This window comes from Lepidochelys kempii, chromosome 13, assembly GCF_965140265.1.
Source record: "Lepidochelys kempii isolate rLepKem1 chromosome 13, rLepKem1.hap2, whole genome shotgun sequence".
In the NCBI taxonomy this organism is placed as follows: Eukaryota; Metazoa; Chordata; order Testudines; family Cheloniidae; genus Lepidochelys; species Lepidochelys kempii.
The window spans coordinates 19,356,746-19,380,594 of record NC_133268.1 but is presented as its reverse complement, the minus strand read 5'-3'; the positions used below and the strand labels follow the sequence as shown (position 1 = coordinate 19,380,594).

The following is a 23,849-nucleotide window of genomic DNA, read 5'->3' as shown; positions in this document are numbered from 1 at the left end:
ACTGCAAAAGGGGTAATTGCCAACATCATTAGCACTTTGTTCTTCCTCTCTCCCCTTGATACAAGAAAAAGAAAACCCTTGACACAACTATCAAACCTAATAATACTTAGCAGTCTCTAGAACCTCTCACATAAGGGTCTCCCAGCCTTTCACTTAGCATTACACCCAGATTACAGATGGATATGGCCAAGTTCAGCAGTGGCGATATCAGTAACAGACTCCAGGCCTCCTGACTTCTGTTGCAGATCCCTGCTCTAACCACTAGCCCACGCTGACTCTCAGGACAGAGAGATGCTGTGATAATAGTTACTGCCCTGTGAGGAAAAATGCAAAGAAATGGCCTTGGCTGGACTAGTCTGGCTCCTCCCTCGTCTCCTAGCAATGGAGCACCGGTAAGGACCCCGGTAAGGACCCCGGCTCCTTTTCATTGTCCAGAGAATGATGGGCCTTCTGCCCTATCCCTGACCTATACGTTGTCTATAAGGGTAGCCAGCGCTCTTCTTAGTCTATCTCTCCATTGCTTACCCTCTCAACAGCCTCCAATTCCTCCTTGTTACCACAAACCTCCAGCAGCACCAGCAGGATGACACCATGCTGGCTGGAGAGGTATTTTCAACACATACCCCTTTCCCCTGAGTTACAGTTAGGAAGGTGCAGACAGGCCCATCGAGAGAAATATGGGGCCCTGGTACATCATGTTCCCTGGGGCCCAATCACCTGCCATGTCTCTTTATTACACAGACAATACAGATATTCTGGGGGGGCCCATTGAGCTCAGGTCCCTGGTACAATTGTTCTGCCCTCCCCTCTCTCATCAGCCCTGCTGGACAAATCCTTCCAACTCTGCATTACCCATTTCTGAGGAATGGCCTATAAAATGGAAGAGTTGGAATGTGGAAAACTAGTGTGCCCTACTCTGTGAAAAGTCAGGGGATGCCTTGCCAGCCCCCCCACCAAACAGCCCCCAAATAGAGGTGCCAAGGCATCACTGGGGTCTTTTAAATACAGCTGGGCAGAAACTAGATTTTCTATTTTGTTTTTTGGGGAAATTTTGAATTTTGGGAAATTTTCTGATTTAGAATTTTTTGCCATTGCAAAATGGAAAGGAAACAAACAAACAAACCTTTGAATTCTCCTACGAAATGAAATTCTGGGGGGAAAAATAATTTGGGGTTGATTGAAACATTTAGTTTACGTAAAACGAAAACATTTTGCTCCAGTTTTGGCCTTTTAAAACATTTTAAAAAAAGGTTTATATAAAAAACTGAATTTTGGTCTGACAAGTGGTTTTGAAATGAAAAATCAAAACGCTCCATTTCGAGAAGATTGAACCAGATGTTTTGATGTTATCGGAACACTTTGCTGTGGGATTTTTCCTCAATTCCACTGCAATTGACAAAAGAAAGGGAGCACAGGGACTGACATGGAGGCTGACCCCACCTCTCATCCTGCAGGACGTTGCTTCAAGACGTGGGGAGCAATTCGGCGCATATTGGTGCACGTGGCTGCTGTCGGTGCTGCCCCTGTTTGGGGGACAAACGGGATCAAGGCTGTGGGTGAGGCACCTTTCAACAGCCTGAAAATGTCACCCAAAAGATCTCCAGATCTCCACTGCATGCAAACTCCCCTAGGACAACACGGAGGGTGGGCTGCCGGAAAGCTGGCTGGGGCTCCCAGATCCTGCGCCACCCTGATAAGGAACAGCCGCAACTTACGCCACTGGCCAAGTTGCACCAGCACAGACTCAGTGTCGTGCACTCCGTTCTGCTGCACCCCCTCCAACACGCCCATTTCCTCACCCAACCCCCAGTGCTGGGGACAAGAAGAGGTGGCTGTTCCAGGAGGCACCTATGCCACCTTCACCAGCTTTATAGTGGGAAGGAGTTCCCCTGCCCAGGGGCAATTCTTCAGTGGCTATTTCTGGCCAGTTCCTGTGCACTTTGCACCACTTGAACATTATCTATCTAGAAAAGGAGTACTTGTGGCACCTTAGAGACTAACCAATTTATTTGAGCATGAGCTTTCGTGAGCTACAGCTCACTTCATCAGATGTCTCTAAGGTGCCACAAGTACTCCTTTTCTTTTTGCGAATACAGACTAACACGGCTGTTCCTCTGAAACCTGTCATTATCTATCTAGCTATCGATCTATCTATCTATCATAAAGGCTAGCCTGAAGCTCCATTTGAAGTGTGTCCATGCAGGACTGAGATTCCAGCTTTCGTCTAAAGAATCCTTTTCCCAAACTCCATTTCATGCCAGACACTCCCTGGGTCCCTGCTCTCAGCCAAACCTTCCTCTGCTTGTATTTGGATAACTTTTTAACCTAACGGTGTACGAGGGCTCCCCTTCTTCTGCCAGCATTCATTGGCTCCTCTTGCTGTGGTCTCGGAGGCTCCTTTTTTGTTGTTTTTTCAAAAGCCTCGGACTCAGCTAGACTTGGCAGGTCTTTCCCGTGACAGACTTTCAAACAGCGAGTGTCTGTTGTGAGATCTCCTTTGTTTATCCATGAAACAGATGGGGAGACCAACCCTGCAGGTGGGATGTGGAGCAATTCTTCCTAAGTCTAGCTGATATGGCAGCGTTCTCCTTCCACATGTGTCCTGCATGCAACCTGCCAGCTCTTCTCGGCCTCTCATTTGCTTTTGATCGGGGCTGGATTCTAGGAGAAAATTAGCTGCAGCAATATTTGACTCAGCTTGATTAAAAGTTTCCAGTAAATCTTCTATAAGTTGAGGCTGGCAAACTGCTGCCCATGTTAAAGCCAGATGCAAGGGGACACAGTGACTTTATCAATAAGTGATTTAACAGCTCATTCAGCCGTTTGCAATACTATCAGCCAAGCAGGGATGAAGGCAAAGACCTGCTCATTACGGGATGGGAGAGAGCTCTGAATCCCAAGTCAAATGTGTGTCATAAACGTTTTGAGTGCAGGGAGACCCAAAAAGGGGGTGTCTTGCACCTCCAAGCTTCCTAGCCAGGGCCCCATGAGAGAATCACTCTAATCCTTCCTGTTCTGCAGCTAGAAACACACAGCTTGATCCCTGCTGGATAAAACAGATGGGGGGATTCATTCATGAGGAGCAGGTGGCGGGAGAAAATTGCCTGAATCATTGAAAACTAGCCTGGATAAAGCTGTATTGGCAGATGCACCAGGAGAATGATCCTGCATTAGCTGGGAGGGTGAGGGTGGGCAATGAGATGGCCATACGTTACGAATTGTTGTTGCAGTAGGACCTAGAGGTGGGCGCATAGTAACAGACCTGCCCCTGCCCAAAGGGTTTAAAGAGACAAGACAGACCAAGGATCCGTTATCACCTTGTTTCCTTTGTGCCATCCACCCTCAACTCCTAACTATTCCTTTTGCTTCCTTCAGCTGCTCTCATCTTTGCACCTTTCCCCCATGCTGCCCCTGTGCCTGGAACTCCCTGCTTCTCCCCGGGCACCTCTCTCTCCTGCCTCCTCAAACATACCGGCCATGTCAAGCGTTTTGATGATAACCCCTCTGAGATTCCAGCCCAGGCCCTGGCTTGTGCCATCCCTGTATGGGGCCAGCTCTTCTGCATGTGTCTGAGCCAGGGTGAAAGCTCCTCGGGAGAAGGGGCCATGTCTCCGGAGGTGTTTGGAGGGCACTGAGTGTTCTGTGTGCCCAGCAAGAATCATCATGAGCTCGGGCCTGATCCTGCAGGGTGCTCAGTGCCCTTTTCCCCTCTTGAGATCGATAGAATCCTTGCAGGATCAGCCCCTTTGTGCACATTGTTTCTGGAGGTGCCAAGCATTTGTTTGAGCTGCTCACAGAACAGACTGGGTCACTGAACATCCCACGACCCTATCTGCCTATGCAGCGGGACTGGGCATTCAAAAGCATGGCTGACCAACAAAATACTGTTCATGCAAAACTTATCACCCAATTTAGAGCTCACTTTTACCCAAGAGATCCTTTCCGTCCTCTGACTTCTACGGCTCTGTGAAATCAGCTGGGCTTTTTACCAATTGAAAACTGCAGCCATACAGACCAAGGCCCGGACAGGATACTCACAGTCGGACAAGCAGACCAGACCCCCTAAACGTACTTTATGAGTTGTCTTCAGTTCTCCTGCTCCACCAATCTCACTGAGGGTATTTAACTTATCCTAGCAGCAGTGTAACAATAGGCCAGATCCTCAGCTGGCGTAAACTGCCATAGCTCCATGAAGCGAACGGAGTGACATGGATTTGCACCGACTCAGGACCGGGTCCAATAAGAAGGTCCTGGAGAGAGGTCTGTGCATGTCTAGAGAAAACCTATCTGGAGACTATTTAAGTGATCATCTTTGCATCCAGTTCCAGGCTGGTCAAAAGAGTGTGACAAAATCCCACCCTGATAAATAGCTTCCAGGTGTTTGTTGGCATATGGGCATCTTAAAACAACCCCATGCCAGAGTGCACTGGCTCTTTGTTCCTAATAGTGACTATAGGGCAGGCACAAGATGTCAGACTGAACAGCTCTGGAGGCTTCTGTTTTCCACAGAACAGGGACAAACCGGAGAGTGACAGAGCCAGTGTCCAGCCAGTGCCAGGCCAGAGACCAGCTATTAGTGCCACGCTCCTTGTGTACGCATGCAACCACAAGGAATAAGCAGGATGGCTGGATGGGCAGGCTCAACTGGCAGTCAAACTGGTTGTTTCACCTTCCTTGGCCTGGGCAGCTTTGACAAAGAAACACTGGGTCCCTTAGGCCCTGCTGCAGAATGAATAATGTTAAACCTCGTGGAAGCTGGTGGGTGTAACAGCTGTCTTTTATTCAGGATAAATGTCAAAAAGCAATTGACCTCCTTTGTAGAGAGCTGAGCTAATAGAATCTTCCACCCAAAACAAGGCTTGAGTAAAAGCTGAACCATGTGGCCCAAGGGGTTGCCTCAGAAAAGAAAATTTAGCAAACACAGGGTATTGATTGGTAGTGCTATGAGTGTCTCTATGTGTGAGAGAAGCAGCAAGAAAAACCAGGGAAGCTGAGAGAAGGAGCTGAAAGCCAAAACCACAGCCAATCAGCCACAGAAGCCCTGGGAGCGGGATCCTGAGAAACAGTGAAGAGAGAGAAGAGCTTTTGGGCAGAGTGCGGGCTTCGACCTGAGGCTTGGAACTGTGAGTAAAGAAACTGTCCTCTGTTGTTTGGCTCCTGCTGTGTTCAGGGTAACAGAATGTTGTACATTCTTTGTAAATAAACAGGTCTGCACTAAAGAAATACCTGACTCTGTCATCAATTTCTTCTCCTAATGGAAACAATCCACAGGACTCTGAATTTTAGCTACACCGCTTGGGTCAAAAAGGGGTAGTAATAATAATAATGATACCAGCATCCAAAGGAGGAAAGTGACCATCATCCTCTATTTACAGTGAAGCTCCTGGCATTTAGCATCTGGCAAAGCAAAACAGTTTCCTGGTGCTGGGGATAATGTGGAATTGCTCATTCCTAACTGTTTTGTGTGCACAAGTAGGCTCACACCCTCCCGGCCATGCAGGGACAGTATGGGGCCTTCTTGGCTTCTCCTATGGAACCCAGGTGTTCCTAACCAATAACACACCTCCTGGTGTATGCCTCGTTCATGCCATTTTCTCCTTGTGGGCTAAGCCCGCAGCCTATAATCCTCTCACTAGGCAATACTAACAAACCAGCCCCTCTCAATGGTCAGCCGTCTCTGCCTGTTATTGGGGAAACCAGGCCTTGTTGTGACGAAAGCCTGCATTGTTACTGACCTGCCGCACGCCACCCAAGCGCTGCCCAACGCACAGCGGGGCCTGGCTTTCATTTTGATTTGTTCTCCCACTGGTGCAATGAACATGTCACATCAATGGGGCTCACAGACAGAAACCCAGGCCCTGTTCCGAGCACGCTGACGTTTTGTGAGGGAGGGGACACCTCCGGCTGGACTGCGCTGCTCCGAGCACGACAATAACACAGATTCCTCCTGCCTCACGCAAAGCAGAGGGAAGAGACTTCCAGAAAGAACCCTGCTTCTCTTCTCCATGCCAGTTTCCAGGCTCGGAGACCTTCCTCCTACCCCCTAAATCCTTGTCCATAAAGGCCCAAATCCTGGGGGTCCTCTCTCAGGCAAAACTCCTCTTCAAGTCAGTGGGAGTTTGCCTGAGCAGGGCCCTAAGGATTGGGCCCCAGAAGTGTAACTGCCACACACACTGCCAGCCCATAGCCTCCTACCTTCCCTGACATTTGTTCCCACGAGCAATGACTGCCTGGAGCCAAGAGTCGCAGCAAGGAAGATGATAACCCACATACTCACCGTACAAAGCCTCCATCTTAGCGCTTAGCTGGGTGATTACATTGACCATGTCTCGTCGACTAATTCTATAGGAACCACGGGCCAGAAAACAGAATGCGTAAAATAATAAATATATGTACAAGGAGCGAGGTGAAGGCAGGAGGGGTTGTGGAGAGGGAGGGCGAGGAAACCTGCCTCTCCTGTTATCTTATTGATTCACTTAATCAGGGCTAATGTGGGTGGAGATGTTAAATAGTAACCAAGCTCTTATGGAAACCAATCTGCAAGGTGCTGCTGTTGTAGCTATAGTAACTGCAGCCAAGCTAGAAACTCAAACATGGCTTTTATTGCTCACTTTTGGGGCTCCCACTCACGCCAGGCTGAGTCCAGGGCCAGGGGGTTCTCTCATTACTCTCCCCGGCAGTGGTGGAAAAGTGGGCTGATGGCAGAGCCCTGCTGGCTGGGAGCGCTGAAAGAGGAAGGGAGGGGAGAACCAACCCAGCCTCTGAGATACAGCCCTTTTTATTGCCATTGCCAAACAAAGAGAGAAAACAAAGGCTCTGTGTCTGTGTACATGGGTGAGACTGGTGCATGCCACACGCATGTGTGCCCAGGGACACATCCCTAGGCATGTGTGTGGGGGGGCAGGGGGTGCATATGCAATGTGTGTGTAAATGTGTGTTTGCATTTGTGCCGGGGTGAATGTGCATATGCACATAAGTGCATTTATGGGAGGGGGTGCAAGACGTGTGTCCAATGTGTGTCCTGTGTATGAGGGTGTGTTTAAACATGGCTGTGTTTATAGGCAGGTGTGTGCAAATCAAATCACATCTACCACAGAACTATCCCATTAGCCGGTTACCTCAGGGCAGGGAAATGTACAACTCTAAGTCAGACTCTCCCCAAATACAGAATCAGTGACCACCAATTAGAGGTGGAAACTTTGGGGGTTGTGTAAAAGTTTGGGGGTTCCTCCATGGGCTCTGTGTTGGCGCCCGTGGGTATTCACCTCCGTTCCTTCCCCCCAGACGAGCCACCTTCCCTTTCCTTGCCTCCTGCTCCCAGCTTCAAGGCTCAGACTTTCTGCTGGGCGGGCAGTGGGTATATTCCTGCAGGGACCAGGAAGTTCACCCAGCTTGCAGCAGTTTGTAGTTCTCACTGCTGCTGCTGAAGCACACTGGACCTTGGGCTACACCTTGTAACCAGTTGCTGGGCACCTTGTGTCCAGTTGCTGGGCACCTTGTGTCACCTGGCTTGTGTGCAGTATCTGTGGGTTCCTAGCAGACTTGTTGGGATACATTCCACACAGGAGCGCCTCACTTTGCACCTCGGAAGGTGCAGTTGAGTGTTCTGCACCCAAGTTATCTTGCATGGATGCATCACCCTGGCAGGGCTGTGTTCGCTGCACAAATACACCCAGGCTTGGTGCTGCTGCATAGTAGATGCTGGTGGCAGTGGTGAGATGATGGGGAGATAGGGAAGTCAGGCTTGGGTTAAGAAAGCAATCAGCTTGCAAGTAAAGGGTTGAGTCCATAACCACCCAAGTCTCCAAGGGTCAAATGGCAGGCCAGAATAACAAGTGCTTGCCCCGCAGAAATCAACAGCATGATCTCTGATCTGTACCTACCGCCAGCATCTTTCTGCTCATCTGTGCGTCCCCTTCAGTCCAGTGTGCTACAGCCCCACAGCCGCCCCGTGCCAGGAGCCAGGCACCAAGAGTCACCACAGGATTCATTTCCTGCTCCTAGGCTATGGTAGCCACACCTCTGAGCTGGCCGATGGTGATGACCTGGAGAGTTCTGCAGGGGGCCACAAGACGAGGAGGGGCCAGAGAGGGGAAACTCAGGCTGTTCACTTTCTGAGCATAGTCACATCCAGCGCCAGCTCACTGGGAGGGGAATGACAGAAGGGGCCGAGCAGCCTAGGGCAAGGTGTGGGAGACGGGCAGACACCACCAGTTTGGGGAATGGTGTGTCTGAGGTGGGGGCAGGATAGAGGGGCCTCTGAGTTTGAGGCAGGAGTGTCTGATACTGATGGGCCCTGTTTGGGGCAGGGATGTGTGTCATGTGGAGGCCGGTGCAGGCAGGGGTGGGTGATGTGAAGTGGCTCCATCTATTGGGAGAGAGGGTTCTACCCAGACCCTCTGGGCTGGGCTGGGATAGAGCATCTCCAGCAGCTTGGGGCTGAGCTGTGTGATGTGCAGGCCCCCACAATATGGGGTTAGGGGTGTGATATGGAGGATGTGGGGCTGCAGTTTAGGGGGACGGGGTCTATACAACGACTCCGAGTTCTTTTACCTTCTTTGCTTTGCATTATTGTCCCCCTTCCCTTTCTTCAGAATGGCAGCATGGGGAGGGGGACGGGAGTGGGGGCTGGTGGCCCAAAATGCTCCTGCTGGGCTTCCCCAGTCCAGTGGAGAGAGGGGAAAACGAGACGCTCTGCTCCTTTCTGGCTTGTCTGTCTTTCACCAGAGAGCTGAGATAAGAGGGTTTCCCCACAGCCTCCTGAGTAAGCCAGACTGAATGCTGGGCTGAACCCTCCCATTGTCAGTGCAGATAAGAGAGGCACTGCCCTTTGTTTGCTGCTTAGCAGGGGGAATCAGCGTTATCTGCCCTTCAGTGGCCACTGCCCAGACACTTTTCCTTAGGCCTGAAGTAGTTGTGCAGCAACTCGAGGAGAGTCACTCACCACCAGCGGTGTGTCTTCACAGAGGAGAGGTCTTGATCTGAGCTGGCTGAGACCCACCACACTCATGTCACCGATGACCTAGGATTTGCCCTCACATTGCCAGGTGGATAAGCCAGGGAGTTCATGCAATGTGCCACTGGATTCCCTCCTATCATTGTCCTGCCGTGTCCTCCATGCTGCACAGCACACCTTCGTGTGTCCAGATCTCAGATGTTTGAGCCCATTCTTGCTCCCGGGTCAAGGGAGCTATTCCAGCTAACCTCATCCCCACCCATAGAATCACAGAAATGCAGGGCTGGAAGGGACCTTGAGAAATCAGCAAGTCCAGCCTCCTGTGCTGAGGCAGGACCAAGTAAACCTAGACCATCCCTGATAGGAGTTTGTCCACCCTGTTCTTAAAAACCTCCAGGGATGGGGATTCAACAACCTCCTTTGGAAGCCTGTTCCAGAGCTTAAATAACCTGAATAGTTAGAAAGTTTTTCCTAATACCTAACCTAAACCTCCCTTGCTGCAGATTACTTCTTGTCTTACCTTCAGCAGCCACAGAGAACAATTGATCACTGTCCTCTTTAAAACAGCCCTTAACATATCTGAAGATTGTTATCAAGTCCCCACACAGTCTAAGTACGCCCTCAAGACTAAACATACCCAGTTTTTTTAACCTTTCCTCAAAGGTCAGGTTTTTTAAACCTTTTTATCACTTTCGTTGCTCTCCTATGGACTCTCTCCAATTTGTCCGTACCTTTCCTAAAGTGCGGCACTCAGAACTGGGCACAGCACTCCAGCTGAGATCTCACCACTGCCGAGTAGAGAGGGACAATTACCTCCCAGGTCTTACATACGGCACGCCTATTAATACACCCCCAGAATGGTATTCGCCTTTTCAGCTACAGCAGCACAGAGTTGGCTCATATTCAGTATGTGATCCACTGTAACCCCCAGCTCCTTCTCAGCAGTGCTGCCACCTGGCCAGTTGTCCCTCAGTTTGTAGTTGTGCAGTTGATGTTTCCTTCCTAATTGCAGCACTTTGCACTTGTCTTTATTAAATTTCATCTTGTTGATTTCAGACCAATGCTCCGATTTGTCAAGGTCGTTTTGAATTCCAATCCTGTCCCCCAAAGTGCTTGCAGCCCCTCCCAGCACCCCCTGCTGCTGTGCTTGAGTCCCACCTGAAGACCAAGGATACCTCCCTAGGTGCCGACTTCCCCTGTTTCCCGTGGGTGCTTGACCCCCCCTGCTCCCGCCCCCCACTCCACCCCTTCCATGAGGCTCCGCCCCTTCCCACCCCCACTCCACTCCAATTCCTTCCCCAAATCTGCGCCCCAGTCCCACCTCTTCCCCGAGTGTGCCACATTTCTGCTCCTCCTCCTCCCTCCCGGAGCATGCTAACGCTGCCAAACAGATGTTTGGTGGCGGCGAGGCGGGAAATGCTGGGTGGTAGGCGGAGGAGCAGGGGACATGGTGTGCTCAGGGGAGGGGGAGGAGGAGGAGGAGGAGGAGGTGGGACAGGGGTAAAAGGAGCTTGGATGCCAGTGGGTGCAGAGCACCCACTAATTTTTTCCCCGTGGGTGCTCCAGCCCCGGAGAACCCACAGCGTTGGTGCCTATGCCTCCCTGACCCAACCAAATGGGCAAATTGGCCAATTTCACGCATTTGGGCCTTTGGGTCAGATAAATTCATGGGCAGGGCAGAGGGGGGTATGCCAGCCAGCAAGAAACTATGCCTACTCTGTGTGGACTTCCTGGGCTCTCTTCCCAGCAAAGCAGCCCCTTATCCTCTCCCCCATCTAGCTGTAGTAGCCCAATGAGAGACTTCAGGAAAGAATCTCACTTTTGACTCAGGGGTGATTTGACCTCACTGCAATACCCTCCTTCCCTCACAAGGTGGAGCAAATTACGCAAGCATTTCCACATGGGAGCTGCAACAGCCACCTTTGGCAATAGGGCTGGTGGGGGTTAGCAAAAGGAAATGCCCCAGCTGCAGGTTTGTGGCTTGCTTCCCCGCATGTGTGTGGCTGGAGATACTCTGCCCCTGGCCCCCCCAGCCCTCCCCTCATGGAAGAACAGCTGTATCTCTGCCAGGGCTGCCAGCACCATCTGGGCTACGATAAATGGCATCTCGCTCCAAAGAGGACAACGAAGCCTAGGGGGTTTGCTCTGTGTTGCAAGGGCGCGTTTTCTGGTGACGGACCCAAGACTTTTATTGTAAAGTTCTGACAAAGAGGCTGATTGTTGGCGGGGGGAATGAATGTGGAGCCACTGACAAGGGAGGCCGTGGGTGCGCAGTGTCCTCCCCACTGCTTGCTCAGCCCCGAGTCCCAGCTCTTCCCTGGACCCTCAGTGATGGGGGACGCTCAGAGGAAAGCCTGAGCATTATTTACAACAATCATCTGCCTTACTCGTGAGCTGGGGGGAGGGGGCGCCACAGAGCTGGGAAAAGGACAGACATCCCACTACGACTGCTACCCTGGGAACCTACCCGCACCTACTGCCCTCAGAGGAACACCACCCCACGCGCTCCCTCAGGAGCTGTGTAGCACAGAGACAAAGTGACAGCTCAGCCATTCCCTACACAGCATTAGGGGAATGGGCTACAGCCGGGATAGAATAGAATAACCATAGGGAAAGACACTGCCAGCTCTTCAGAGCCGTTACTGACTAAAGCTTCCTAAATGCAGCTGAGGGGTTCAGGGGAAGCAGCCTGGAATGTCACCGTTATAAATAATTCTCCTAGTTTACACAACATTGTACACGGCATTTCCCACGCTCTTCTGTCGCCAGCTGCAGCTCCGCTTCTCCAGCCGCCGGGAAGAGCTCGCGGAGCCTCAGAACCAGCTCACTTTGTTGGATTTGAGTCCTGTGAAGCACATGTTGTTGCTGCAGACGCCACCGTAACTGGGTGGGCAGGCCGAGCACGGTCTCCCCACCTTGTAAGGAGCTTCTCCTATCCAGTTGCCCCTGGAAAGGAAGGCATGGCATGGGAGCCGCAGCACTCTCTGGATTGTGCTTGTTTGTGCTCAGAGAACGTGTGTGTGTGTGTGCGTGCATGTGTGCACACAGGCCACACTGCCCCCTACTGGATAAAGTCACATCTGTTCAACAGTGTCTGACCATGTTGCCCTCTAGTGCTGTAGACTACAGGTGCGATGAACTGTAATACCATTGCAGCCCAGGGAGATTCTTTACCTCAAAATGGGAGAGGTCTGTACTTTTGAAGCAGAAGAATCCTGGGCTCTGTATCCCCAATGAGCAGCCAGGAAGTCTGTTCAGCTGGCGATGCATGTGATAAAACAAGTGACTGCAAATAGCACTTGTTATGATAGATAACTTCCCAGTTGGGGGCGCTAGAGTCTGATCGAACGTTTGTCTGGAGGGTAACTCCATTTTCAGGGAGTGCTTGATGGGAGAGGACAATACACATGGAGGAAGGAATAAAGCCAGAATGTTGCACTGTCTTGGCTCTCGCTGTAATAGAGTCCTAAACAAGCATCACAATGCCCTGTGCACGTGCAATCTGGTCAGTGTGTCTCTGTGTCTGTTTGCACGTGCGTGCATGCAACAGTGTGAGTGTGCATCTGTTTACTGACATGGGGGGGTGAAGGAGTTTCAACTCTGGATCACTGGGCTAAGGTGGAGCTGGACACACACTGAGTCTAACTCACGCTCAAATTACTAAGGTATCTCCACTGTCCCAGCAGCATACCAGTGTAGGATGGCTCATGTCCAGCCCCGCTGGTGCCAAGGAGTCACAGCTGCATAGGGAAAAAGTTACCTGAGGCTGATTAGCAAGAATGTTTTGCATCATGGTCAGTGCTTGCAGCTCTGGCTTTCCCCAGGGGGACTCTGTATGCATGTATTTCCTAAGCGCCTTTGAGGCAAAAGAAAACACTCTCTAGGGCTAATCCAGGCACCAGAGGAGAGCCCAGACTGAGCAAAGGCTGAGAGCAATAAGGGTGTGGGTTACGCTATCTCCTGGCTGGGCTGGGGCAACTCATTTGCTGCCGAGCCAGGATGTTCAACACACGGTGGGGCACTGTATTTGTGAGCACACCGGTAAGGCTGAGAGAATTCCCAGCTCCCATTTTGCCTCCCCTCCTGCAGGGGTCCCTCAGGCAAACCAAGAGCAGGCTGAGATGGAACCTGATCCACAGGGCAAGCTCGTTATGTGAACGGCAAAATCAGGCAGGTGTGTTGGGAGAGGGGAGGCAGTGCTCACTAACCCCCAGCTCCCATCCTCTCTCTGAAGTTGCCTGTGGTCAGGGAGAACCTTTCCTTAGCTCACTTACTTGATGGCATAGTTGCACACTAAATACACCGCCTGCTGCCACGTGGTGCCCCACACGTTCATGTTGGTGCAGGTGTTGATGGCACAGCCAATTTTGTTGGAGGAGGCCCACACCATCTGCATCAGAGACAGTCAAACAGAAGCTATCAGGATTGTGCGGCCTACACCAAAGCAGAAGCATCAGAGGTGGAGAACCATGGAGCCTGCCAAGCAGAGGCAAATGGACCTCTGTTTATTCTACAGAGAATAAAAACACCCCCACCTGATTGTCTTGGTGGATGCCTACTGCTGCATCTGCCTTGTGCTTTGCTGACCGATTGTAAGGCCAGTTTTCCGGCCAAATGACTTCCTTTCTGTGGGCACAATTCATGCCTGCAATATTGATACCTGCCTTGTCACACTTTAGGTTGAAATGAGCTGCTCAAATCTGAGTATTTGCTTCCCTAATTATAGGTACACATCAAACAGAAGAGCAAGGACTTGGCAATGCCCGCACTGCAGGATTGTACCCACAAAAAAGGGGTACAGCCTCAGCCCTTTTGAATACATATCCCATTGGGAGAGCCTTGTGCATGGACGTCTTCACACACTGATCAGAACTAGGAAAACCATCCAACTTGCTCAGGTCATTGAATTGAACTCTTCATAAAAAGCAGTTGTTATTTTTCGAGTTCACTCCCAGATTCCCTAAAGCCACTATCCAGACGGTGCTTAAGTGTCAACAATAACAACAGCTGCACGGGGACTGAGCCATATTCAAGCTCTCAGACAAGTCAGGAGGAAAGGGGATGAAAAGTCTGTGTAAGTGGCAGACACCCATGGAAACACTGGCCTGGGGATTGCCAGGAGCCAAGCAGACTGAGAAGAGCAGTGAGCCATACGGCGCACTGTTAATTAAAGGGTAGAAATGCTTTGCCACAAACCATAGAAGTAAAGGAACATTTTCCACCTTGTGCTGGCGGCGCTCCTCCTGGATGTGCTCTGGGGGATGAGGGAGCCGTATTTCATGAGCAGCCAGACATTTCTGCACACTAAATAGCCGCTCTGTTGTGAAGGAGCTGATTCATGATCAGCAAGGCAGGAAGGGGCTTCCCTCTCCCCCGTTTTGGAGACTTCGAGAGGCTACTGGTGTAAAGAGGGGAAGCTGAGGCCAAATAAAAAAGGAGCATTCCAGCCCATTGGCCAAAATCTCCTGTCTGTGCTCCAGAACGTGGCGAGAAACCTCTCTGCAGATACAGCCACAGCTCTTTGATGTAAACAAACTGATCCACCTCAAAGCAATGTGTGTGTTACAGGGCAGCAGCGCTGGGCGTACAACGCCGTGAATAGCTGCCTCTCATGCTGGCAAATGCTCTGCAAGGTATCCCAGGACAATACTGCTGAGGGCAGGCAGCCTGTCAGGAATGCTAACTCCTGCCTTCCTTTGGCCTTGTCTTTATGATTTAAACCAGACAGCCTCCCAGAGTTGGTCCTCCTCCTTCCATCCAGCTAGCTCAGCTGCGACAGACAACATCTCCCCGGCCGGCAGATGGAGCAGTGGAAAATGCAGGCACTGCTGCTAGGAAAAGAGCTGGTGTTTAGACGGTGTGTTTTTTAATGTGCTTGTTTGCAATGAATGTAGCGCTAGCAAAGGGGGCCAGACTGACAGCCCTGGCAAGGGACAGATCAAGGGACTCTGCTGGTTGCTTTAGGTGATATGGCTCATTGCTCTAAGAAGCTGCAGCAGCAGGATAATACCACTGATGCTCACTGAGTCCCCATCCAGATGTGTTACAGAAGGCTCAGCAATGCCTGAACCTGCCTTCCTCAGGCCTCTCATCCTTTGCCACAAAACACAAACCTTGGTCAGTCAAAAGGACTGGCTTCCCAGGAAGTCTGCTGGGATTTTTTGCTAAACTGTAGCGGCTAGGAGTCCTCCTCATGGGCCAGGACCCCATTATGTCAGGCGCCGTACAAACACAGAGTTGCAGGGCATTCTATCCCGCCAACACAAAAGAGGATTGCCCAGACCTCCCACAGTGCAACAGAAAGCAATCTGATCCTGGTACATTACCATCTAGCTCCTCGTTTGGGCATGTCAGCATACTTAGTAATACCACTACCCTGCCTCACATGACTCTGGCTTCATACCTGGGTGTAATGGCTGCAGACAGAACCACTGCATTTGGAGGGGCAGCTGGGGTTGCATTCACGAGGGTAGGGGAAGGAGTAATGCTGTTTCTCATAATACCAAGATTTCACAAGATCCACAACTGACCGGTACCTGTGGAAGATCACACATGTTATCCCCTGTTATTCCTCCACACTACCCAGACCAAGGAAGCAAACCCCAAGGAGACCTGACAGGGCAGGCCTGTCAGAGACTTGCTCCCAGGTGCACTCATGTATGTTTGCTAGAGAGGTGCTTTGCCTTAGCTGTGTTGGAGCCATGCGAGCAGGTGCTCGCCTTGCTCCCTCAAGGACCAAGAATGGAACTGAGTTCCCAAGGGGCTGGGAGGTGACATCAGAGAGTGGAGGAGGAGGAGGCCCCTTTGTGCTCATAGTGAGTGAAACGGGGAACAGAGCAAGAGGGACAGGGGTTTGAAATGTGAGTGCAAGTTCCCCCGGGTCTCTCCAGGTGCTAAGGACTCTGGGGCAGCATAATTTTGCTCTCCTGCATTGTGAGCTGTGTTCGTGCATGCCAGGGGCATATACAACAGTGACTCTAAAAATCTGGCCCCCTCTGGCTGCATTAAATCACTCCTTACTCCCATTAAACCCCCCTGCGTGTTGTCAGTGCAAAATAAAAGGGGACTTTAACCAGCAAGGAGAAAACTTCTCAACTGATCCAACTCACACATCGACTCATTTATCTCTGGATGCTTTCATCTCCATTTCTTGCCACATTCACTAATTTACCCAAAGTGTTTTGTTTTTGAACCAGAGCTTTTCTCCTTCATGGCCCATCCCCTGCTCCAGTTGCATCCTGCAAAGGCTCTAAATACAAATCTCTTCACTAACACCAACAGGAACATGGCTCTGGTCCAGTGGGTTTCTCTGAATATTAATGGACTCTTTCTGCTACCGACAGCTGAGTGGCTCAAGGTCTGCAGATCAAGCTGAAACGTGCCCTTCAGATTCCATTCTGTGGTAAGTCACACTCCTCCCCAAACAAAGGTGGAGCGTTTTCTCTAGGCTGTGACTGAGACTCACTGCCTGTGCGATGGATTCAGCTGCACCTCCTTAGAGCAACAGTGAACCTGGCCCAGACTCGTTTTGTCTGTCCTGGGCTTGTCCCTTGCTCCCTTGGAACTACACCTCACTCCCCCTGCTGCTTTCTTTCATTTAGCTCTCAGTGGAGCAAGGTGCTACTGAGTGTGAATTAGGGGTGACAACCGGGTCCTAAATAACAAAGCTGCTAATAATGATGTCCATAGAAATAGATCAAATTTTGTTCTAGGCAGGGTTCTAACGAGACTCCCCAGTTCCTCCTGTGTCTGCAGAGAATGAGGACTTTGACCTCATTTGATGCAACATGCATGATCAGAGCACGGCTGTGGATCACTTACCTGCCAGAGTGAATGGAGAGGTTCTGACCAATGTATCTCATCAGCTGTGGCGGCCCATGGTCCCATATGCACTGTACGGCCCAGGCTTCAGCAGACTTGGCTAGTCTCTTGTCCCACACCTAAGTGAGGGAAAAAAGAAATGGTGCAACAACATATGTCATTAGGCTACGGCCCAGAGCAGGAAAGAGTGACTCATTCCCTGAAAAAATGAAAGAGAACCATTTAACCATGACATGTGTACAGGGGAACCACCTTAGAATCCAAGAAAGCTGGCCTGGAAAGGACCCTTAGGTTACTGCATTATGCAGGGCACTTCCCTACATCATTCCTACTCGTGTTTGTACTCATTCGGAGAGGAGCAGTGGGCTTGCAGCTAAAGCCCAGGACTAGGCATCAGGAGGCCTGTCCTCTGTCCTCTGCTCTGCCATTGACACACCGGGTGACACTGAGTAAGTCACTTCCTGCTCTGTGCCTCACTTGCTTTATCTGTTGAATGGGTCTGGAGATGCTGAGCAGGGCAACTGTGAGACTAAACTCCCTGGTGTTTGGAAGTTGCCTTGAGATCCTCAAATGGATGTCACTATAGAAAGGCAAAGTACTATCTTTATATTGTTATCATCACCATCTCTCCCGGCGTTGCTGCTTCAGCCACCTCCTTTATTGTCTCTCCTAAGGCCTAATCACCCTCACAGATTGAAAATGTTTCCTAGCATCCATCACAAAGTGTCAGGTACCCCATCTTATCTGAGAGCATGAAATACAGCCTAAGTAGTGTCTGCATCAGGCCTGATGTGAAGGTCTGGTGACCCTTTAGCTCTGCTGGGCTCTGTGGCACATGGGTCAGGAGTCCAGGTCCCCTCCCCCGATTGAGCTTTGGGATTGAAGCCCCTGAATTTCACCTGTGTTTCTAAATAATGGGCCTGGTCTGTGGTACTTTTCAACAAACCCTGCCTGATGTTCAGCTTTGGGCAAAACCAAAGGATGGAGGTTTTCTAAAAACCAGCTGGTCAGAGAGTCATAGGGTGTGTCTACACTGCAGTGTAAGGCCACGGTTCAAACTCAGGCTCAAGCCCAACCCCCTTCTGTCTACACACAAATCTCACTAACCCAGGTCTCAGATCAGGGTCCTGGGACCCCCCACCCATGGAGGGTCCGAGCATTAGTCAAGTCAGGACCTCGGGTTCAATTCCCATTGCTTTGTAGTGAAGACACAGCCGCACTGGACTCATGCGTTGGAAGCCGGCCAATCATATTCCACAATCCCGCTGGCTGACTTTCTTTGTCCTCTGGACAGTCAAGTTTTCCCACATTACACCATGAGCAAAGGGCTAGAACGGCCTTATTTTGGGAAGCACTTGGAAGTCTGGGATATGGGTGGTTGGACTTGGGCCCAGGTTGGGACCCAGAATTCAACTGTTCCTAACCTGGAGTTACAAATGAGTGTAGATCAAGGGTCGGCAACCTATGGCAGGGTGCCAAAGACGGCACGCAAGCCGATTTTTAATGGCATGCTGCTGCCTGCCAGGTCCCAGCCGCTGGCCCAGCTCCGCCTGCTGCTGAACCCAGGCCGGCAGCGGGCTGAACGGGGCTGGCAGCCGGGACCTCGGCAGGCAACAGCATGTCATTAAAAATCCTGCCTGCCCCACCCCGCTCTTCTCTGCCCCCCCCCATGGGGGCAGGGTGAAGAAGCTTGGTTCTGCCGGCTGCTGCTGCAGGGCAGGCAAGTTCCCCCTCCCCTGCCTCTTCCCGCAGCATGCTGGGTTCCTGCCCCTCCTCCTCTCCCTCCCTACCACCCATCAGCTGATGGCCCTTGCGAGGGAGGGGGAGAAGCGGAGCCAGAGTGCGCTCACTGCTTCGGGGAGGAGGCGGAGAGGAGGTGGGGACAGGGCCTTGGGGAGTGGGGGTGGAATCAGGGCATATCCCCTCCAGCCCCCTGCTGTGAGCCGCTCTGTGAGCACCCCCACAACCCTAGCCCACCCCCCCAGCCCTCTGCCCTGACCCCCGCACTCCCCTCACACACACCCAGCCTTCTGCCCTGATCCCTGCAGCCCCCACACACCCCAGCCCCCTGCCCTGACCCCTGCACCCCCCACGACCGCAGCCCTGACTCCAGCATCCCCCACACATACCCAGCCCCCCCACACCCCATGCCCTGACTCCTGCACCCTCCTCACATGCCCCTAGCCCCCTGCCCTGACTCCTGCACCCCCCACACACCCACAGCCCCCACACCCCCCATACCCTAACTCTTGCACCCCCACATTCCCACCCCCACCCTGAGCACCAAACGGGAGCTCCTACACCCCCACCCCACATTCCCACCTGCACCCCTCGCACCAAATGGGAGCAGCCCAGGTAATCACTCCACACCCAAACCTCCTGCCCCAACCCTGAGCCCCTTCCCTCATTTTAGCTCCTGGCCAGACCCTACACCCCACCCCCAGCCTGCTCCTTCACCCCCAGTCCTGTACTCAGTGCACTCCCACCCTCATCTCAGTGCAGAGAGAGAGGAAGAGAATGGGCTAGAACCAGGGAGACGATAGGTACCCACTCTATGTGGGCAGGGCCGGGGTCCCGGACTGGCAGCGGGCTGAGTGGGGCCGGCAGCTGGGACCTTGGCTGGCAGGAGCCGGTGGATGGAATCCCAGACCAGCAGCGAGCTGAGTGGCAGCGGGCTGAGCCGCTCAGCCCACTGCCTGTCTGGGGTCCCGGCTGACTGCCCCGCTTAGCCCACTGCTGGTCTGGGGTCCTGGCTGATGGCCCCGCTCAGCCCACTGCCGGTCTGGGGTCCCGGCTGCCAGGCCCTTGCCAGCCGGGGTCCCAGCCCCAGGCCCCACTCAGCCCGCTGCCAGCCTAGGTGAATGGAACCCCAGGCCGGCAGTAGGCTGAGCAGGCTGGCTGCGTAAGATCAGCATTTTAATTTAGTTTTAAATGAAGCTTCTTAAACATTTTGAAAAACCTTGTTTACTTTACATACGACAATAGTTTATTTATATAATATATAGACTTATAGAGAGAGACCTTCTAAAAAATGTTAAAATGCAGTACTGGCATGCGAAACCTTAAATTAAAGTGAATAAATGAAGACTTGGCACCCCACTTCTGAAAAGTTGCCGACCTCTAGTGTAGATGCTCAAGAACTTGGTTAACAAACCCAGGGTCTGTTACCTCAAGTTGTATTTACTCGGGGTTACACTGCAGTGTAGACATACCCAGAGACTCCAGCTAGCTGGTATATAGCTCATGCAGTCTTTCTCATGGGTTCTGCCCTATAGACCGTTTTCCAGTGCCTTGTCCAGCCAACTTTTAAGAGTACCAGGGAGACATGCCACAGCCCAATACATCCCACACCTGTAATTTGGACCAGGGGAAATTCAGCTGGTTTCTGACACCATTACGAACATTTCACTAATTCAGAGGCAATAAGCCCATGAAAGCTCCCCTCCCCCATTGCAGTGACATGCATGGCCATTTGCTGGGTGGGCACTGAACGGAGACTCAGAGATTTTAACAGCTGAACCCCTGCTCTCCTCTCTGCTCTGCGATGCAGGCTGCAGCAGTGGTTCCAGCTTCATTTTCTGTCATTGCCTCCATAACACGTGTGGACAGCTGAAAATCCAGGACCCAGTGCAGGGGACTTACAAGTTAGGGCACATGGGTCCTCCTGCCTGGAAGCAGGAAGCCAACCCCAAAGGGAGAAAAGATGGGAGTGACAAGAAATACTGAACTTGTAGCTTGTGGTAGACAACAGAAGGAAGGCTCCTATATCACCCATTGTCCTCAGACATCTCAGAATCACCATCAGGATCACAGGGCAGAGGCTACAGAGTGAGCCAATTTTGGCCACCACTGGGCAACAGATTCCCAATAGGCCAATTCTGGATTTCACTGGGTAGGGGATACCGTGGGTTGATTCTGGGTGTCACTAGGTGGGTGACACACAAAGGGTCAGCTCTCAGTGCCAGTGGGTAAAGGACATAAGTTGGCTCCAACAGAAAGGGGCATTATGGGTGGCCTCTAGATGTTGATACATAAGGGATACACGATAGTTCTGCTTGTGTGGTTCTCAGACTGGATCAAACTTGCTTGTGTGGGAGTCTGTGCTTCACACATGCTTGTCCTAAACTAGTAGCTTCCAAAATCAGACCAGTGCCTTTCCTTTTCTCTCCCAGACATGACTGGGGCTTGTCTCCAAAGCAGTTCAAGGTGAGTGAGGACAAAGAAAACAGCTGCTCTAAGCCGTTAATAACAAAGGGACTGTGGTTGTGATACTGGTACTTAGCTGATGGATGCTGTTACACACCTACAGCAGGAAGCTCTAGCTCTGGAGCTGGGTGTGAGGTGCCTTTTATCTCTGTAACTCTGACTCCTATTGTACCTTCAGAAAATGGGCCCTAATTCTCAGAAGTGCTGATATCAATGGGAGCTGGAGGTGCTTCAGCACCTTTGCAAATTAGGCCTCTAGTTATCTCCAGGCATCACTTGCTGGGTCAGACCTGTGTGGATGGTGTGTGAATTAGACTGCAAGCCCCTGGAGGCTGAGGACAGGTCTTCTTCTGTGTATGTACAGCACCAATCATGCTGTCAGCACTTAACAAACATTAACAATAGCAAAGCCGAGCAGGAGTAGAAATGACCAACAATTGCTTTGCCAGGCCCCCGGGGAAAGGATGGTACATTTCCACATGGGGCAGATAACCCCAGCAGATAGCGTTGTTGTTTGGGCAGCACTGGTGGAAGTGGCCTGGGGCAGATCTCCCTAGGTGCACACAAACAGGGCTTCTCTTTCCATTTTAGGGGGTATGTCAGTTCCTGGTTTGCAGCAGACGACGTTTGGTTTTGCCAGGATTCTAGAGTGGAACCAAGCACAGGCCTGGTCATGGGAGGTGCTGACTCCCACTGACTTCAGAGGGTTAAAGATGCCAGCGCTCTGCAGAATCAGGCCCATAGGAGGTCTCTTTTCTGTCTGTTGTTGATGATTTTCCAGCAGATCCCCAGTGCCCATCTCCAGAGCATTGAATGGAACCTAGAGCTTGGTGCTTTCCCTACAGAGTATCTGTCAGCAGCTGGAGTTTCTCAAGCAAACACAGCTGCACTTTTCTCTTCAAGGGCCTAATCCAAAGCCCGCTGAAGTCAGTGGACAGACACCCACTGGACAGACTTCAATGGGCTTTGGATCAGAACCCTGGTTATTTTTTATTCATGCTTTTTAGTTACTGCAGGTTTCTACTCTGACCTTTTTTGGACACATGAGTAAGAAAAGAAAAGGCACAAAACCAACAGACTCAGCGGTTAGCATTAGCTACTGAGTTAGCAATCAGTGTGCCAGGAATTGCATAAGGAAAGCAAGCCAGGGCTTCCCGGAAGATGCTGTGAAATATTAGTTACCTTCATTGGACTCACCACCTCCCCGGCCCCAACCGCTGCACTCAGAGCTGCTAGCTGGGGAAGTCAATGTGATGTGGCAGCTTTTCATCTTCTCACATCTTCTCTGCTGACAGCAAATAGCAGCTACTACAATTATTATGAACAAAGAGCTCACTGAGTTCAGAAAGGCTGTCTCCACGGGGCCCTGCAGGCTGCATGGTACCGGCTGATGCAGCGCTCAGCCACTCACATAAGGATTCCTCCCTTAGCTCTTCACTTTTTCCTTTATGAAATAAGCTCTATACCAAGTGGGCCCCTCCCTGTCTGCAGGTCTAGCCCCCCCGCCCCCTTCCAGGTGCCCACAGTCTGCAGCGGGGTGGAAACAGCTGACTAATTAGGGCTTGTCTAACACAGAGGTTGCATTGGTTTAACTAAAAGGAGGATGCTGACCTGGCATAACTCTGTGTGAACCTGGCCTGTGTTGGTTTGATTTGTACCTGTTACCTTACAGACATAAGCTGAACTGATATAAGCCAATGTCATAGTGTTTACACACAGAGCTGCATCGCTTTAGCATCACACCCTTAGTTAAATGGGTGCAACATTGTGTGTAGACCAGAGGGAGAAATATACCAAGAGCTGGAGCTTCGATGAACAAACGGATCCAGAGGGCACTGCTAGTACTGGGGGCTAATGCTGGCATACACTGTACTGAACCGACGGGCACTGCCTGGCTGGGCGTAACATGTGACAGGCAAGCTCTGTACTCACTAAAGAGCTTTAGATCCCCCTTCCCCTTCCTCATTCAGGTCCCTCCTAGATACTCTGCTGTCTCACAAGAAGTAATCGTAGAAAACAAAAGAAGCCCAACTTAATAGCACCCAGGGTGGGTTTAACTTCCCTGCACCCTCTCCCCTCCCCACACCTGGTGAGGCTCTTGATGACCCTTGCTTGTGTCAGGTTTGACTTTGGGTAGGAAGCGCATTGGAACCGGGGCTGTGACTCTGCACGCTGCTGTGCAGTGCCTAGCACACAGCTTGTTGCTGAGAAATAACAGATCACAACAATACATTGCCAGTGCCGGAGCATGGCATCCGCTCTGCTGGTGTAACGGGCTCCATTCTGCAGCTCTGCAGTTTTTGCTTTGTACCCACTTCCTCAGCAGATGGTGCTAAGGCATTAAACCTGCCCTTGACCCCACGATCATTCCTTCTCCCTTCAGGAAGCATGGCAAAAACTCACCATATACTCCATGTTGGCAGCTGATGGAGATACCTGTGCCCGCACTTGGTTGTGGTAGTCCAAAAGAGCGCTCATGTCCCGCGGAGAGATGTATCGCTTTCGGCGACTCCTTGGCACCCCGAGGCCAGACACCAAGCCAGCCTGTGTGTGGCTGGAGGGGTACAGGAGCTCGGTGGCATTGGGCAGCACAAAAGAGCTCGATTTTGGTATAATCCAGACGACCAGGCCAGTGAAATACAGGTGCATGTGCAATAAAGTCATTTTAGGTTGTTGTTTTGTTTATTTTTTTTTGCAACTGTCTACTGTCAAATGAAACAAAACAAAAAGAAATGAAAAAATAAGGCAAATTTTCTTCTTTCTGATTGTGTATCTAAAAAAGGAGACAATAGAGGCACCGTTTACTTTTGCATTTCACATGAAAATTCCACCTCCCCAAAGATCATGGAAATAGTTTTTCCAGGTT

The 23,849-nt window shown here is 51.3% G+C and overlaps 2 protein-coding genes across 2 annotated transcripts in view; both read right to left on the bottom strand.

The window, feature by feature from the left end:
• HNF4A (hepatocyte nuclear factor 4 alpha) overlaps nucleotides 1-6,345 on the bottom strand; it is a 67,151-nt gene extending 60,806 nt beyond the window's left edge. The window contains exon 1 of the mRNA XM_073309581.1: nucleotides 6,278-6,345. Coding sequence (XP_073165682.1) covers nucleotides 6,278-6,326 — 49 coding nt within the window. The 5' untranslated portion in view covers nucleotides 6,327-6,345. The remainder of the gene's footprint in view (nucleotides 1-6,277) is intronic.
• A 4,846-nt stretch (nucleotides 6,346-11,191) lies between these two features.
• R3HDML (R3H domain containing like) lies at nucleotides 11,192-23,647 on the bottom strand. The gene is made up of 5 exons (XM_073309244.1): nucleotides 23,387-23,647; nucleotides 16,778-16,896; nucleotides 15,360-15,492; nucleotides 13,231-13,346; nucleotides 11,192-11,902 (listed from the first exon to the last, which is right to left on the bottom strand). Exons 1-5 carry the CDS (start codon nucleotides 23,645-23,647, stop codon nucleotides 11,770-11,772), a joined length of 762 nt encoding a protein of 253 aa, XP_073165345.1. The 3' UTR covers nucleotides 11,192-11,769.
• Nucleotides 23,648-23,849: the final 202 nt, after the last annotated feature.